Source organism: Crocuta crocuta, unplaced genomic scaffold (genome assembly GCF_008692635.1).
Source record: "Crocuta crocuta isolate KB4526 unplaced genomic scaffold, BGI_CrCroc_1.0 scaffold170, whole genome shotgun sequence".
Taxonomy (NCBI): Eukaryota; Metazoa; Chordata; class Mammalia; order Carnivora; family Hyaenidae; genus Crocuta; species Crocuta crocuta.
The window spans coordinates 734729-748240 of NW_027527853.1; the positions used below are offsets into that span (position 1 = coordinate 734729).

At 45.3% G+C, this 13512-nt stretch overlaps 1 protein-coding gene across 2 annotated transcripts in view; it reads right to left on the bottom strand.

The window, feature by feature from the left end:
- The window catches only part of CNNM1 (cyclin and CBS domain divalent metal cation transport mediator 1), a 60002-nt gene extending 46933 nt beyond the window's left edge, over positions 1-13069 (bottom strand). For both annotated transcript variants that reach the window (XM_077778915.1, XM_077778906.1), the window contains exon 1: positions 11506-13069. In XM_077778915.1, the coding sequence (XP_077635041.1) occupies positions 11506-13069 (1564 nt within the window). The remainder of the gene's footprint in view (positions 1-11505) is intronic.
- Positions 13070-13512: the final 443 nt, after the last annotated feature.

The following is a 13512-nucleotide window of genomic DNA, read 5'->3' on the forward strand; positions in this document are numbered from 1 at the left end:
AAAAAAAAAAAAAGGCTGTACTTTGTAGTAATTATCTTACTCTACTTCATCTAAAATAAAATAATCAATATACTTATCACAAAAATCTTTCTCAAGCCACTAAAAGGCAATTACAAAAAAGCCAATGGTGTAGAACACCATGGTAACCAGCATCACCAGGGCAGGAAAACAGAGTTGTTAGTCACTAGGAAGGATCTAAACTGGTTGGCAGTTTGGCTTGCTAAGCAACACTGCAAAAATAGCAGTGTAACAACCCATAATCTGGAGATATGACTTTGCACAGCTTTGAATCTGCCCAGAAGGAACTGCCCCAGGTCCATACACCAACCTCATGCAGTAGGCTCCCAGTCAAAGCCTAATTAATCATTTATTCAACAAATATTTATTGAAGCTTACTATATACCAGGCACACAGTTCCCAACATGTGTATTTACTTGATTTCTTAGTTAAATAGAAGCTCTGAAATAGACACAGAAAGAGTAGTTTTGTAATGAGTGAGGTTGAGGGAGGGATTTGCTTGTCAACTCAGTAATAGCAGCTGATAGCCAGAGGACAAAGAAAAAAGTAGACAGTGGACTGCTTTATAATACAGCATAAAATAACCATATTCTCATGACCATGATCCTGCATCACCAAGAAAAGATTAAGTTATATTTAGGATCCTTTCCTAAGGAAGGCAGTCACGGGCATACAACATTTTAGAAATATCACCACCAAAAGTGGTTAAAAATATACAGCTTTTGGCCTTTGGAGAGAACAGAAATTATGTTTGACGAATATCCCATTCTCCCTCGCTCCCCATTTTGTTGGGAGAAAAGCAGCATGAAGATCATTGCTTTACCAGCATTCAAATACGGTGTTGGCTCCCTCTCTGCCTTTATTTTTCTAGCCTAGCTCTCCTGCCTCAGCTGGAATGCCCTTTCCCTTCATAATTGCTTATCAGAATCCCTCTCCGTTGACTTCCTCAGAGAAGTTTTCCCAGACCCTCCCAGGGAATTTCTGGCTTCTCCCTTCCCCTACAGAAGTCCGGATGCCCTTGCCTGTTCACCAGGCTTCTTGGTATCATTTCCATCAAGGCCCTTCCTACTTTCATGCTCCTGGAGGCCAGGCTCTTTCCCATATTTACATCCATCTCCACCTCCCGGAGCCCTGTCAGCCAGGCACTCAGTGAATGTTTGTGAACCCAACCGTCCACACACTCCCTAGGGGTAGAGAGAAGGTTGGCTAGCAGAGGTGGCATTTCCCCTAATGGATGTTAAATGGATGTTAAATGTTAAATGGCTCAGGAACCCACATGGCACCCACACTGGCCCCCTTTCCTCAGAGCCTTTGCACATCTGCTCCCTTCTCCTGGAAAGCTCTTCCTCTAGTGAACTCCTTCTTGCCACCCTTTAGGATTAAGCTCAAATATCACTTGGGGACAGGAGGAGTCTATCTTGGCCACAAGACCAGGTCAGGGCCCCTATTATATGCTCTCATGACTGCCTCTACTTGTTCTTCAAATTATTTGTTACCACTTGTATATTTCCCAGCTGCATGGCAAGTGTCAAAAGGGCAGGAGGCCTGATATAGAATAATGTCATATGAAAGGAAGGAAGGAAGGTAGGAAGGAAGGAAGGAAGGGATGAAGGGAGGGAGGGAGAGAGAGAGGAAGGAGGGAAGGAAGAAAGAGAGGAAAGAAAGAATGACTTGAGAAGAATCCTAATCTGAAAATGAACAGACAGCAGAAAATAAAAAGGAAACTGAAGTGTTGTTATGGAAGGTCTGGGGGTCCCCAAATGTGGGCCTAGAGGTAAACTAGTTTAAGGAAGTACTAGGAGCATCTACAGATACCCCACCCCTCACTGTAATACCCAAATGCTTTAAGGGGTCCAGAAACACAACCAAGTGTATTTGATTGTTAAAAAATGGAATTGAGGTGGGCTACTACACTCTTCAAATAAGAGAGGACTCAACAAAGATGATAAAACAAGGAAATGGAATTTAACTGCAGCCTGTGGGATTTAGATTAGATAAAAAGTCTAACGATGAAGGCTGTTATATTCTGGAAAAGATAGCTAAACCTAAAAATGAAAGCATGAATTAGATTCTCTCTCAGGTTTTTCAGTGCCCCTTCCAGCTCAAATTCTATGGTTACCTGGTATTTCTCTTGCCGGGCTGAGAAAAAAATTATTTCGGAACCATATTACAACAATCATAATAAAAAGTTTAAAGAAAGAAATATAAATCAACAATTTAACACTTTGTATATTTACTTATTTCTACTTTTTCTGGTTTCTTTTTGTTCTGCCTCCCTCTACATGATGGACTATGTATGCTTTGTTTACTGTTTTCTCTAATTATTGTTTAGAAGGTAAACATTCTAATTTTTACTAATTATTATTTAGCAATGTTGAACACATTTTTAAACATATTACACTTAATTATATCAGTAAAATATAACTCTGAGTGAAAATAATTTTTTATTTTCTTTGATCAAAGATAAAAAATGTAGTGCTAATGTTTTGGCAGCTTTTTATAGAATTAAACAATGAGATCATTATTTAAAAACTTCTTTTTAAGTTAATTTATTTATTTTGAGATAGAGCACATGTACAACCAGGGGGAGGGGCAGAGAGAGAGAGAGAGGGACAGACAGAATCCCAAGCAGGCTCCACACCGTCAGCACAGAGCCCGATGAGGGCTCCATCCCATGAACCATGAGGTCATGACCTGAACCAAACCCAGGAGTCAAGAGCTTAACCAACTGAGCCACTGACGTGCCCCGAATAATTATTCTTCCTGCTAAAATAATCACAACTGAATTGGGAGTGATAAGGCAAAAACACTGACTTTCCAACCAGATAATTGCTCAGTGAAAACGTCACTTGGTGTCTATGCCAGGAGCACTTGCTAGCTGGCTGGATGTCTTTTAAATAACACATCACATGAGGTAGAACCACAGCTTGAAGAGGATACCTTTCAGCTCCACATGTCTGTCTTGTTCACTGCTGTATATTCCCAAGGCCTAGTACAGTGCCTGGTCCAAAGCAGAAGTTCAGTATTTACTGAATAAATGAATGCTCAACAAATGAGCAAATACTCAGTATGAAACCTGTAATAAGCAATTTCACAACCACGCTAGTCTACAGATAGAATAACCCAACAGTATGTGGATTATGCCATTTTTTGCTTAAGAAGATGGTGTTACTAACCCAGCAGAGCTAAATTGTCTAACTGTTAAATATTAGAGCTATTGCACCTAGAGGCCTTTGACTTCAGAACAAAGCTTTATTCCTTCTTCCTGTTCTCTGCATAGGGTTGGTTTTCTCCTAAAAACAATCCAATAAACAGAGTAGTGAACGTTAGAAATTAAGTTCAACAAATCTTTAAGGATCCATTTCATAAATTTGTCTTCCCAAATTATAGGACTCACTCCCAAGGAGACTACAGTGAAAATGATATCATCATATTAAAAAATCACTTTTAGGATTACAATGGGATATTTTATTAGTGGAAGAAGGCAAGATCATGGGTTTTTCTCTTTACTGTCTTTTTAAGAATTGAGGTTGTTAGTATGGGTGCTAACTTTTAACATGACAAAATATTAGAAGTTTTTATTTCAGGATGGTGGGATGATTACCTTCAGATGATTTTTACGCCTTCTATATTTTTCAGTTTTTATAATGAATATGCAGTATAGAAACTTATAAAAGTTTTATAAAAGTATATAAATTTTACAACCTAGCCATAGTCCCTATCTTCTCCATGTTCTTACTGCATTTTTATATTTCTATTCTACCACTTTTATTGTAATGATTTATATGCACATCTGCCTTATCCACATATGTCCATGCTGACCCATGAGTTGTGAATTGTAACGCTGTTGAAGTTGGGGCAAAGGGAGTCTAGCCTGCCTCCTACCCTTTCTTTTCTTTTTTTTTTTTTAAATTTTTAATGTTTTTTTTTTTTTAATTTATTTCTAGGGGAGAGAGAGAGAGAGACAGCACGATCAGGGGAGGGTCAGAGAGAGAGGGAGTGACAGACTCTGAAACAGGCTCCAGGCTCTGAGCTGGCAGTCAGCACAGGGCCCGATGGGGGGGGCCGAACCCACGAACCATGAGATCACGACCTAAGCGAAAGTCGGACGCTTAACCGACTAAGCCACCCAGGCGCCCCTGCCTCCTACCTTTTCAAAAGGGAACACTATTCTTTCAGGCTGTTGGGTCTTTGGGAGTGGGGACTATATTTCATGCATCCAACTCTGAGCATAGGGCTTTGAACATGAAAAAGGAAAAATAATTGTTACAATAAATGCACATAAAAAAGTGGAGAAACCAAACATACAACACATTTGTTCTAAGACCTACAGTTTGCCTTTGTCCTGCATGGTCCAAAATGATTGGCTGGAGATCATTAATGGTTCATTTACTAGAGCTTTGCAGATCCTTTCTACTATATTAAAGTTTAATTCCTTCAGCTATTCATTCATTCAACAAACATTTACTGAAAACTTAGCATGTGTCCTAACCATTGTTAGGTGCTACAGCTACAAAGACAGATAAGGCAGTCTTTGCTCATCATGGGGGTGAGCAGCACTAATAAGCAAAAACCAGTAACACAACCTGTTAGTTCAATAAGAGAGATATGGGACAATTAAGTTGGATCAAACTGGGGTTTACAGGAGAAGCTTCCCAGAGGACTTGGCCCCTGTGCTGAGTGTTAAAGGAGGAGCTGGAGTAGGGATTAATCATTCAGTGCATGCTCCTGATGTGAGGAAAGAGACAAAGGCAAGCAACGGCAGTGTGGCCAAGAAATTCAGCCCTTGCTGGAGCACAAAGCTGTGGCAGGAGTGGTGAGGGAAGGGCCTGGAGGGGAGGGCAGGAGCAGGTGGGGAGAACACAGCTTAGACTTTATCCTGCAGGCAGTGGGGAGTGCAGCAGGGTTTTAAGCAGGGGATGATGTCACCAGAGATTATTTTGGTGGCACTGCAGAGGACGGATTTGAGGGAGACAAAAATTGGAAGACACGAAATTTCTTAAGAGGCATTTGCACAGAGGAGTAATAGGTTTGTGTTTATATTTAAGAATCTTAGCTAATGTTTATTTAGCATTTACAATGACAATTACTAAATAAGCATTATAAAGCAATATTGTATTATTATTTCAAACAACTCTATGAGTAAATGCCATTATTATACTCCTTTGATGACTAACAGAACAGATAATTAAGTAACTGTCCCAAAGCCTCAGGCAGTCTGGCACCCAAGCTTATGCTCTTCATCACTACCTCATGTGTTTAATTTTGGTCTCTCACTTTGGAATGAAAGCTCTGTGCAGACAGGCGCTGTATGTCCTCCACTGTGCCTAAATGGTATACAGGAACTATTTCTTGAATAAACTTGATGACTCCCCTAAGTGAAAGAAATAGTGGACTATATTATATATAGATAAGAGATATTTTAGATCAATTTTGGCCAATTTTTGGCGGACTTTGCTGATTGTTATGGACAGAATATGTCTCTCTCCCCAGCATTCAAATTCATATGTTGAAGCACTAACACCTCCCACCCCCTGCAGTGGGGCCTCTCAGGAAATAATTAAGATTAAATAAGATCATATGGGTGGTGCCCTAAACCAACAGGATTGTTATATTCATAAGAGGAAGAGAGACCAGAACTTGCTCTCTCGGTACACATGTACCAAGAAAAGCCCATGTAGAGATATAGAGAGAAGCTGCCTGTCTACAAGTCAGGGAAAGAGCCCTCACCAAAAAATAAATCAGCTGGAACCTTGATCTTGGACTTCTGGTCTCCAGAACTGTGGAAAAATAAATTTCTGTTGTTTAAGCCAACCATTCCATGGTATTTTGTTATGGTGGTCCAAGCAGTCTAAGACAGTGGTTAGAAGCATGAAAGTGAGGGGTAAAGGTGAGGTTTTTAGCCTGGGAGACTGGAGGGTAAGTGGTGCCAGTGACTGGGGTACAGAATCTGGGAAGATGAAGAGGAAATGTTGGTTATGTCAATGGAACAACACTAATTATTCTATACTTTGGGTTCACCTCACTCAAACATAAAAATGTAGTAGAAATTAGCTACTTAACACCATTCATTCAACAAATACCTAATCATCCCCTTGCCATGGCGGCCACTATGTTTGTCCTGAGAATATAAAGTAAGTAAGATTCATTCTCTGCCCCTAAGGAGCCCACAGTCCACTGGGGGAGAAATACCTTTTGTAAAGCTAGCATTTTAGCTAGAAAGACCTTTCTCCTTTTTCTCACTTCTAAAGACCTGGAGCTCATGAGAAGTATAGAGGTGAAATCCCATATAGGCAAGAGCTTTGGAGTCACATGACCTGGATTTGAATCTGGGTTTGAATCTGGGCTTGGAATACTAGCTCAGTGAAGGTCCTAGGTAGGCCGAGTAACCTTTCTGGGTCTTGAGGGCCTCACCTGCAACTGTGGAGTTATTTTAAGGATCAGATAAGAGAAGATGGATAGAAATGTTTTGTAAAATGCAATATACACATTAGCAATTAATGTAATTATAAAAGCTAACATATGAAAACTAGAGGTAAATCAGACATGGGCAGCAAGTCAGAGGTGAAAGGCCAGCTTTGAACCCTGTGGGTGGCAGGGGTTCTGGGATGCAGGGTGGATTAAGACTGGTGCCGTGGGGAAAAGAACAGATTCTGGTGTCCCACAGACCTAGGTCAAATCACAAGTCAGTTACCAACTGTGGAAAGTTGAGTAAGTGACGTAAGGGGTCTGGGCTTTAGTTTCTTAACCTGTAAAATGGAGTTGATAATATCCACCCAGGAAAGTTGTTCTGAGTGTGTAAAGGGCTTGGCAGGGTGCCATGCAGAGCAGGTCGCTCAATTAAAGTTAATTGTTCCTATTTGTCATGTTCCTCCCCTACCTCCTAATGGTTTTGTTTAGGTAGTTAAGTTACTTGAATTGCAAAGAAGTGAGAGAAACAGAAGGGCTTTTATGACTTACTTTAAAAGTTATTATTATTTTTTTTTTTACAAATAGTTTATTGTCAAATTAGTTTCCACATAACACTCAGTGCTCATCCCCACAAGTGCCCTCCTCCATGCCCATCCCCCATCCCCCCCACATCCATCAGTCCTCAGTTTTTGTCAGCATTCAAGAGTCTCTCATGGTTTGCTTCTCTCCCTTTCCCCCACCATTTCCGCCCTTCTTCTCCCCCTTGTTCCTCCGTCAAGTTCCTCCTAATCCTCCTATACGTGCAAACATATGATATTTGTCCTTCTCTGCCTGACTTATTTCGCTCAGCATAACACCCTCAAGGTCCATCCATGTTGCTACACATGGCCAGATTTCATTGTTTCTCATTGCCATGTAGTATTCCATGGTATAGATAAACCACATCTTCTGGATCCATTCATCTGTTGATGGACACTTAGGCTCTTTCCATGTTTTAGCCATTGTGGAGAGTGCTGCTATGAACATTGGGGTACATGTACTCCTATGCCTCAGCATTTCTGTATCTCTTGGGTAAATTCCTAGCAGTGCTATCGCTGGGTCATAGGGGAGTTCTATGGTTAGTTTCCTGAGGAACCTCCACACTGTTTTCCAGAGGGGCTGTACCAGTTTACATTCCCACCAACAGTGTAGGAGGGTGCCCATTTCTCCACATCCTCACCAGCATCTCGAGTTCTCTGATTTGTAAAAGTTATTTTTAAAGATAAAGAGAAGTCAGTCAAGTCCTTTCCTTTCCTAACCTATGGTGCAAACATAGTGTTTTTAGAAAATGACCACTGTGTTACATGGCAGGAAGCCAGAGAACACTCAGCTTGATACTTATTCCTTGTAGATTTATTCTAAGTAAATCTACCAGTCACTGTTAATAAGGGTTCTCTGAAAGCAGTGCTTCTCAGACTTTGATGTACATGAATCATCTGGGGGCTTGTTAAAATGCAGATTTTCATTCAGTGGATTTAGAATGATGTATGAAATTCTGCATTTCTAACACGTTCCCAGGGAAGGCCCATCCTGCTGGTTTCTGGACTGCACTTTGAGGAAGGAGCATGGCTCTTAAGGGATGTGGAAATCTCTTTCTTGGTGTGCTGTTTGATGTGGGAGACAAATGCAAAAGAAAAAAATTTCCTTACTATGTACAACCCATTGACAAGTCCTTGAAACAGGCAGTGTGACCATCCTCTGGGACCTCAGCTGCCTCGATGATGACACTTTGCTAAGGGCAAAAGGCAATCTTAGCTTAACATTATCCTGACCTCCCAGGATGCTGTAAGTCTACTTTAACATATACAAATTCATTTGGAAACTTCCTTTCTCTCTACCCACCAGGATATATTTTAGCAATCATCCTTTAGGCAAATGGTCTACTGCTGTACACTGGAAGGGTCTCATGACTGAGGATTTACTAAACAGTAATAAGTGACCTTTTCCTAATAACAGTTAGCCCCCTCAGGGTCCTGGAAACCTTGTTTCCAAAATACCTTGGAGGCTTGTGATATCCCTAACTCCCTCCCAACTTGCAAGTATATAATTCACCACTTCTCATGACCCCAGCACAGCTCTTTGAGCCCATGGGTCCTGTCCCCGGCTTTAATAAAAGCACATTTTTGCACCAAAGATGCCTCAAGAATTCTTTCTTGGCTATCGGCTCCAAACCCCAACATTTCCAAATTGTGTTCACCATAATTCCTTGCTTCTCTTTAGCAATCTACCTAATTACAAACTAATGATAAAACACTGACAAGTCTATAGGGGCGCCTGGGTGGCTTAGTCGGTTAAGTGTCCGACTTTCGCTTAGGTCATGATCTCGCGGTTCGTGGGTTCGAGCCCCGCGTTGGGCTCTGTGCTGACTGCCAGCTCAGAGCCTGGAGCCTGTTTCAGTCTGTGACTCTCTGACCCTCTCTCTCTGACCCTCCCCGGCTTACACTGTCTCTCTCTCTCTCCCCTAGAAATAAATGAAACATTAAAAAAAAAAAAACACTGACAAGTCTTTTTCAGACCCGATTTAGAAATTCTTCAGTAAGACTCATTTTAGATCAATATTGACTTTTCTGAGCAGCCTACTATGTGCAAGGCACTGTGCAAGGTGCTAGAGATCCAAAGGTTAGTGAGACACAATTCCTGCTTCTGAAGACTGTCCTTACTCTGACACTACCCTCTTGTAGACTGTTAACTTTCTAAGGGCAGGGTTATTGTTTTGCCTATTGACTATAGCACAGAAGCTCAATAAATAGTGAATGAACGAATGAGACTATAGTTTCCTGAAAAATGTCCTCCAATAGCACACGAAAATTAGACACTATCTTAACTGTACTCTGTCCTATCACATGTAAGGGATAGATAAGTTAGACTCAGGTTGATAGGCTGGGCCTTAATCCAATCTCACTGGTGTCTTCATAAGAAGAAATGGTTAGAACCACAGAGATTCTAAGAATGAGCTCACACAAACTGAAGGAAGACCATGAAAGGACACTGAGAGCCGTCTGCAAGCCAAAGAAGAGAGTCCTCAGGAGAAACCAAACCTGCCAACACCTTGATCTTGGACTTCCAGCTTCCAGAACTATAAGGAAAGAAACTTCCATTGTTTAGGCCATTCAGTTTACAGTATTTTTTTAATGGCAGTCCTTACAAATTGATCTATAGTTTTTTACAGTTTTTATGCCCAGATCCAAGACTCCTTTCTGCAGGAGTCTTACAAAATGTAAGACTAATTCTAAGAGTAGATGGATGAACCTCAGGGTACAGTGGGAATGAGTCATGCAGGGACTTAGGAGAGACAGAAGAGGGGGAAAGGGTAGGCCAGATTGGGCTAAAACAGCTATACTACATATACATTTTTCTTCCCTTCTCATAATACAAACACAAAGTTTACAGCTGGGACAGAAAGTAGGTTTTCAACCTTCTCCCCCCCTTTTCAGGCTACACTTTGATACTTAAGACAATTTTACTTCTCTAAAAAAATTGTGGCAGGAGTAAGATCCAACATTTCTCTCTGAATGAAAGTCCTAAAGAGTGCAGATGATAAAGTAATGAGATTGGATTTTTGATAAACAAAAAGATGTGTCAAGATGTGCCAAATGGGATTCCTGCTAGCCACAGGGAAGTGACATTTGAAGCTTGATTCTAAAGTCAGTGGATTGATTTTTTTTTGTTTTTAATAAACATTCTAACTCATATGTATAGATGAAAGTCTCCTTCAAAATGGTCATTCTATTTTTTTTATAGTTTATTTATTTTTGAGACAGAGAATGAGCAGGGGAGGGGCAGACAGAGAGGGAGGCACAGAATCCGAAACAGACTCCAGGCTGTGTGCTGTCAGCACAGAACCCGATGTGGGGCTCAAACCCACGAACCGCGAGATCATGACCTGAGCCGAAGTCAGACACTCAACCGACTGAGCCGCCCAGGTGCCCCCAAAATGGCCCCCAAAGTGTAGAAGTTTCTACACTTAATGTCACTGTTCTCAACTCATTTCAGGAATTGTTTTCATGGTCTGTGACATAGTCTTCTGAACTCAATGGTGACTCTTGGAAGGTAGATTTAATTTTCAAAAACAATCAAGTGTCCCTCTGGTTAACTAGGAGAACCAATCAAACTGTGTAATTCCGAGAAGATCGACCCTAAAGAATCCAAGCTGATTTTTCTTGACTGAATTGTACTCAACTCCAGAAGACAGTTTCTAAAGACAAACCCCAGACATGCAGTAAACATATTATAGACATGACATCAGCAGGATGGTGACAGCTCTGAAACGAAACCTCATTCATTTATTTATGCAGATTTTCTAGTGGTTCCCTTTACCAGAGTATTTCCTTACATCCACATTTATCCTACCTCATGGGACCCCAATTCCCAGAAGTACAAGGACCTCACCATCTTAGTCAACCTTTAATCCCCAACCTGATATGTATCAAATGAACAGCTGATGGAAAGTTAAATATGGGAAAAGTACATCTTAGGTGTCTGGGGCTTACTCTGTATGATTCAAAGGGCAAAACTAGGACCCAGAGAGCAGTTCCTAACACACAGCTTTCTGCTCCGTTTAAGAACATTATCAGCAGCTGGAGCTGTCCAACAACAGGCTTAGTTTGCCCTGGAGTTTGTTTCCAGCCCTGGGAAGAGTTTAAAAGGATGGCTGCTAGTTATGGGAGGCTATGGAGGTTCCTCCCGTATTGGGTAGGAATTACCCAAAGACCTCCAAGGACTATGCTGAGTCCAATCTGCACAATAATATCTGCCAACTGTTAGATCCTGAAAAACACTGAAAGGGAATGAATGAGGGATATGGGACCTCTTATGAGCCAAGTAAAAGGTAAGAGGCTGGGGCTCAGTCAGCTGCAAGGAAGGCAGGGAGAAGTGAAATGAAAATAGCTACCATGAGGTGGATGGGGCCTTCCTTGGGTTTTTGCTACCACAGGAGAGTTGCTTTGTAACTCTTTTACCTGAAACGTCACATGTTTATGAAAGGGTAATACTTTTGAAGGGGGAAGCAGTTGAGAGAGGAGATAGACCACTGCTCACCCTTCTTAAACTCCTCCAGCACGGTGTCCAGCCGAGTATCATTGAAGACGCAGTGCAGGGGCCGGTTATAGAAGCGGGTGACAGTGAGCAGCGGCGTGCAGTCGTCGGGGTCCACGAAGGCCAAGTCCTTGACAAACAGAATGTCCACAATGTTGTGCCGCTGATCGCCCTCGTACACGGGGATGCGAGTGTAGCCGCTGCGCAGGATTTCTGAGACGGTGGCGAAGTCCAGCACGGCGTCGGAGCGCAGCATGAAGCAGTCCCCGAGGGGAGTCAGCACCTCCTCCACCACCTTGGTGCGTAGCTCCAAGGCTCCCTGAATGATGTTGAGCTCCTCCTTCACCAGGTCGCTGTAGGGGTCCGCAGCCCGTAGCGTCTCCAGCAGCTTCTCCCGCGTGTAGAAGGTGCTGATCTCCTGACGCAGCGCCCAGTCCAGCAGTCGGCCCAACGGATAGCACACGGGGAAGGCGGCCGCCATCAGGAGCCGAGTCAGGCACACGCTGTGCGAGGCGATGGCCAGCCCGTGGCGCGAACACACCGAGTAGGGGCAAATCTCGGCGCCCAGAAATACGGCTCCGGTGCACACGAGCGCCGGCAGCCACGGGAAGTGAATCCCTGCCTCGCTGTAATCTTCCCCAGTGCCCCCGACGCCCGGCGGCAGCGAGGCGTACAGCCAGCCGGCCAGGGCCGCGTTGGCTCCGGCTTGGCCCAGGAGCAGGGTGCAGAGCAGATGGGTCCCCCTGCTGCGCACGGCCTGCACGCGGCGCGCCTGCTCCTGCTCTGCGGCGGAGCCGCTATTCCGCAGCACCCGTAACTCCACCGGGTCCAGCGAGAGCAGGCTCAGGCGCAGGCCGCTGAAGAGGGCAGACAGGGCGAGCAGCAGGAGCGCCCCGAGCGCTCGCAGCCACGCGGGGGGCAGCAGGTCCCCGCCCGGGCCGTAGAGCCGCGGGCGGACGCGCAGCAGGAAGCCGCCGGCGGCGCCGTGGTGGTGCCAGGCGCGCCCGTCCCAGGCGCAAAGCGAGAAGAGCTTCCCGCCACCGCCTGCGCCGCCCCGCTCTGCCTCGCCCTTACGCAGCTCCCGCACCCGCACCTGGACTAAAGCCGAGCCCGCCACGCCTCCGGGGCGCAGGGGCCCCAGGACCTCCACGTCCGACGCCCAGTCACTCTGCTCGCGGCAGCGCTGCGGACCCGGGGGGCGCGTGGGGACAGCGCTGGGCGCCACGCCGCTCGCTCCCGGGGGCTCCTCGATAAACACTAGCCGCGGAGCCCAGTCGCTGGTGCCATTCTCTCCCGGGGAAAGGGTAGGTGCGGGCATCGGCGCCGCAGGCGCCGCGGGCCCGGGCTGGAAATAGACGCGCAGGAGGAAGCTGGTGCCTTCCGCCGCGCGCAGGGTGCCTCCCTCCAGGGACACGCGGCCTCCAGCGGTGTCCTCCGGCCGCAGGCCCAGCAGCCAAGCGGCGGCGCCCGGGGGCCGAGGGGACAGGGAGAAGAAGAGCAGGAGCACAGCGCCTCGGCTGCAGCAGTCCCGGAGCCTGACACCCACCGCTGTTGCCGCAGCCGCCATCCTGCACCCGGCGTGGTTGCACGTGATACTGCAGAGAACGGAGCGAGATCTGGAGGAGGAGGGGCCGGAGCCGGGAACCCGGCCGCGGGCAGGTCACCACGTGTATGCTCCCTGTGAATGTGGGCTGGAGGGGGCCGGGGTTCAGACCTTGCCCCCGCTCCGGGTCCCCGCGGGAGGCCAGAGATGGCCACGCATCACTGCACCGTGCATAACCCCCGAGGCACTTCAGTGTATCTGAGCCGCAGCCTAAGGAAAGCTTGGTCTAAGGAAAGCACGGTCTCCTGCTCCCGCAGTAGGGCGCCCCTCCGCGAACTCCTACCCGGCAGTAATTCCCTGTCTGCCCCCAGCTTCCTGATTGGCCAGGGAAATTTCCCAGCGTTTCCCTTTTCCTCTGCCTCTTGCGTTCCCCCTTCTGGTCAAAAGATAATTCGGGAGACAAGTCT